Raw genomic sequence first — 4,610 nt, 5'->3', positions numbered from 1 at the left:
TCTACACAAAGCGACGAAGCATCTAGAAGATGGGAACAGAATGGTCAAAGCGAAGAAAGTTGGCAAAGTGTTCCTGTGCTCACCAGTCTCTACTCTTGATTCGTTATTTGTAAAGTGTGTGATAATTTCTTCCTATAGTTCAAACAATATGACGTTCAACTTGAGATTGATTGTGGAAACGGTCTAGTTTTAAATGGGTATTGCCAATGCCCTTGCGGGACTGCCGGTGTCTGCAAACATGTCTGTGCATTATTGTTTCATTTATGGGACTGTAAAATTGATAAGCTCATGATAAATCTTGTACAGAAGGTCCCAGGCAATGGGGGAATACCACGCCTAGAACCTCGAAGCTGGTATCTAAAGATTTTTCAGATTTAGAGTTTGTGAGGCATAAATTATTGCATCGTTTCAATGAACCAAAAATTATACAAACATCTTCCAAGGTGAAATTTTTTACATCTTTACCAAACTTGAATGAAGCCCAAACAGAGGAAGATAACATCAAGCTACGTGAAAGACTAGAAAAATTTGTAAACAAATCTTCAGAAAAGCGAAGAATGCTAAGAATGATCATCGCTGAAAATTACTTTAAACCAACGGCAATAATCAAATCAGCAGTGCCAGAATCTAGTCTTGAAGAAGCTAGTAGCGAGTTAAAAATATCAGAACCAGCAATTCCATTCCCTAATCTGTTGCCATCTGAATATTTAATTTTTCCACCCAATTGCGTAATAACAATAGAGCAGGCAAAAGAATTAGAAACTTTAACCAGAGATCAAGCAGATCAGAAATCCAAAAATTGCCAACTTTGGAAAAGCGAGCGGGAAAATAGATTAACGGCGTCCAAATTCGGGGAAGTAATAAAACGAAGGAAAGAGGTAACACCCAAGTACATAGAAACGCTTAAAAAACGAACGGATTTAAGCTCGAATGTTTATGTTCAAGAAGGACTGAATAACGAGAATAAAGCTGTTGAAATGTATTATGAAATGAAAAAAGGAGAGGTAGTTACTTTCAAGGTTGGATTCTGCGTTAATCCCTCCATACCAATTCTTGGAGCTTCCCCAGACAGAATTTGTTATGATAAAACATGTAATGAATATGGACTTATAGAAATTAAGACCCTGTCAAAAGCTAAAAAAGAAAACTTGACGATAAAAGAAGCTATTTTAAATAGAGCTGCACCATGTTTAAAATTAGAAAAAAATGGAGAAATAAAATCATAACTATTTTTGCCAGGTTCAGGGTCAACTTGGTGTTACAGGCTTCAAGTGGTGCGATTTTTTTATAGTTACTGAAAAAGATTCATTTTGCCAAAGAATAAATTTTGACAAAGAACTTTTTCACTCAACGATGGTTCCCAAGCTATGTGATTTTTACACGAAACACTTTTAGTATTCCTATTATTGATGTGATCTCAGTAAAAAACAATGTGATGAAATAAATAGTACAAAAATTTGCCAAATTCATTTTGTTTTCTTATTTATTGTAATTTGCATATAGATAAGATTTACTGTGATAAAATAAAAGCTACAAAAATTTACAGAAAGTTGGCTTAGTTTAATTATTTGATACAATTTTCAAATTCATCACAATTTTAGGTATTTTTTACAATGACCCGTTCAAGCATTGGTTCGTTGATGAAATTTGTTAAATATCCGCAAATCGTCCAAATTTTGTTAAGTTGGATGTGCATAGAATTTGGAAATACATACATAAGTATCCTGTTATTTTTTATTTCCCCTATCACACGCTCAATATGGATCCTCAAGTTAGCTATTTCTCTGGTTTTTTCAACTTCTTCTTTTGAAAGTTGCGATCGTTTACCTAAAAATGGGGGGATATTCAATTTTCCGCCTTTACTCCTCAATTCTTCTTCAATTATAAAACCCCTATCTGCCATTATTGAGTCGTCATTTTCTAAGAGGTCTAACAATCCACTTTCTATTGTAATTTCTTTATCGGAAATTCTTCCAGGGGATAATTTAGAAACGAGAGTAACTAGTCCGTTAGGAGAAATCCCAAGCAATCCTTTCGCCGTGTTGTGCTTTTTATACTGAGAGTATGTGTCACTCTGCGTAGTATAATGGTTTGGTTTTTCAATAAAAAGTTCTGTGCAATCTATTATGACACGTGTAGATGGATACAGCGTTTTAAAGGATTCAGTCATGAATTCATCTATAACTTTTCGGGAGGGCCAAATGGGCACACGTGTAAGTCTTCTGTAAAGGAGATCCACCCACGTTATCCATATATTGCTTACTGTCGTTTTACTAATACCAAAGCGATACGCAAGATCTTCCTCTAACAATCCAACTCTGATCCGACAAAGGGTTAAAAACATTTGATTTTTAAAATCAAGGCTAGCAGGTCTCCCTTTCGAACATTCATTTCGTGGAGTTTTTCTTTCGTAGGCTTTTGCGCTATTGTAAAAATTCAAACTTGGCAAATCATCTTTTACAAACTCAAATAAATCATTGAAATCTTCAACAGAGTGAGACCCAGTATAAAACTTGAGTTTTTGAGCATTTGTAGAAATATTATCAAAACTGAAATCTTGAGCACTCTTATTTTTGGTTAATTCATCCTTTTTCACTATCAATTCTTCCAATTGCTTTATTTTGTCTTTCAGATGCCTGTTTTCTTGTTCTTTTCTTGACAGTTTATCTTCTAACAAAAGTATTTTCGCTTCAAGCTCTCTGTCACTTCTAGCTGAAGTAAAACTTCGTCCCCCATGAAACCCCTCGCTCGAATATATATGGTCTAAAATATTTTATGCGTGTTATAGTCATTTTTTGCCACAAAATGAAACTAACAATCATACCAGAAATCCTTTTCCTTTTTTGGTTTGGCATTATTTCGGTATCTACAGTCTCAAATGCGGCTACTTCCGGAACATCACTATACTCTACAGTAGTAGCAATTAGTTTTCCCTGAGGAAACTCGTAGTCACCAATAAAAATTGGATACAAATCACCGCTTTTCTTCTTGCCACCTCTTTGAAAATGTAACCCACACACCAAATGAGTTTTTGCTGGCACCCAATTCAAAGGATTTTTGACTGGAGTAAGAGCCCGGGTTTTCGTTTTTCTAACACTTGGACTTGGCGAATTACACATTTTTAACGCCACGAAACGAATTCTTCTAATCCATTCGTTTCTAATTATTTCTTCTTTTGGGAAAAGATGGAAACTTACACCCTCCGAAGACACATCATTGCTGTAACAATTTGGGATACAACATGTATTTTTTTTTTTTTTTTTTTTTTCCACCTACAACACTAGTGCTTAGCCGTTAGGCCTTGAGCACCAGGAAGAATTGAGCGGGAGACCCTACGCGGCCCAGCACTGACGGGGGCCGTTAGGTCGTATGTGTATAAGCAGGGAAGGAAATGAGGTTTACTTGGGAGGTGACGGAAGGTGGAATTGGGGTAAGTCACCTCCGGCGGACACGGGACAGTCGGCACCTATAGGGTAGGATCGCCGACATGTGTCGTATTCCCTCAAACTTTGCCGCCCAGAAGCTTGGCTTACAGGAGTGCGCCACACTCCCGGCTACACCATGTATTACCCGTCTTTCTGTTATTACTCATTTTCAAAACAATCCCCGACCGATGACCCGCGAGCAGACGACATAAATGAATCTTACGTTGACTGGCAGCCATGTTTACTATAATTCCCCTAAAAAGCAAGGACTACATGAATAACGACAGTTTCCCGTCCAACATCTAATAGGATACAGCCTCCATGTTACGACTATGACAGAATTTTATGGATCGAGCTATTTTTTTGTGTGTATTAAGTTATTCCAGTTCTTGAAGATTAAATTGTACCAAAGTCTAAATTGTATAAATAAAAACTACCATCATTATTTTGCCAAATCAATATAAAGTTAGAAGTACACATTCGTTACCTACAGATGTCAGAAATTCCCAGGTTCTACCTATACGATAATTGCAGAAAAGAGACGAAGCATTAGGCTGTTTCCAGCCTTAGAAGAAATAAAATTAGTTTAGAAAATCCGTTTGTATCTATATTTATCTCTACTTCTTTTAGCCTTGTAAAAGCCTTTAGTTACCATACAAAAAGTTATAAACCTTATTGATCATATTGTCTGGTTGCAAGTAATCATATGACATGAATTTACTTCTACATTGAGTGTAGCCACATTTCTCCAAATAACATATCTTGATACATAATCCAGCAGACGCTTTTTAATGTTCGGAAAGAGAATGGTTAAGGACAAACGCAGTTAGCAGGTTGTTAATGACGGATTACCCAAATTTGAAATATTACTTATGAAGATATACAAGATTCCTGCCTTCAAAAGCAAGTACAATTCTTACAGTTCTCTTCGATTATTATAGCTTAACTTCCAGGCTTGTTTATTTTTCTCTTTCCCTAATGGATTAGAATTCCCTAATTTTGCATAAGCTTAAATTTTCACACAGGATGGGTTCATAACTATTTGTTGCATAATAGACCTTTTCGATATAAAATGAAACGTAGGCAACCCTCAGTATCGGGGCGTAATAGAGGGTTGATACATGGCCATCTGTCTATGCACACTCTCATGATACCTTGCCGTCTATGCGCACTCACATGATACAA

General features: G+C 36.3%; 1 protein-coding gene across 1 annotated transcript; it reads right to left on the bottom strand.

Moving 5' to 3' along the window:
* Positions 1-1,597: 1,597 nt before the first annotated feature.
* On the bottom strand, positions 1,598-3,664 carry LOC149677309 (uncharacterized). The gene is made up of 3 exons (XM_089837249.1): positions 3,534-3,664; positions 2,825-3,219; positions 1,598-2,763 (listed from the first exon to the last, which is right to left on the bottom strand). The coding sequence occupies exons 1-3, from the start codon at positions 3,662-3,664 to the stop codon at positions 1,598-1,600; spliced, it is 1,692 nt and encodes a 563-aa protein (XP_089693375.1).
* Between the last annotated feature and the right edge of the window lie 946 nt (positions 3,665-4,610).

This window comes from Phalangium opilio, unplaced genomic scaffold (assembly GCF_054372755.1).
Source record: "Phalangium opilio isolate 3A_F unplaced genomic scaffold, DU_Popi_V2 ptg000043l_1, whole genome shotgun sequence".
In the NCBI taxonomy this organism is placed as follows: Eukaryota; Metazoa; Arthropoda; class Arachnida; order Opiliones; family Phalangiidae; genus Phalangium; species Phalangium opilio.
The sequence above is the reverse complement of the archived record's forward strand: the minus strand, read 5'-3'. Positions and strand labels throughout refer to the sequence as shown.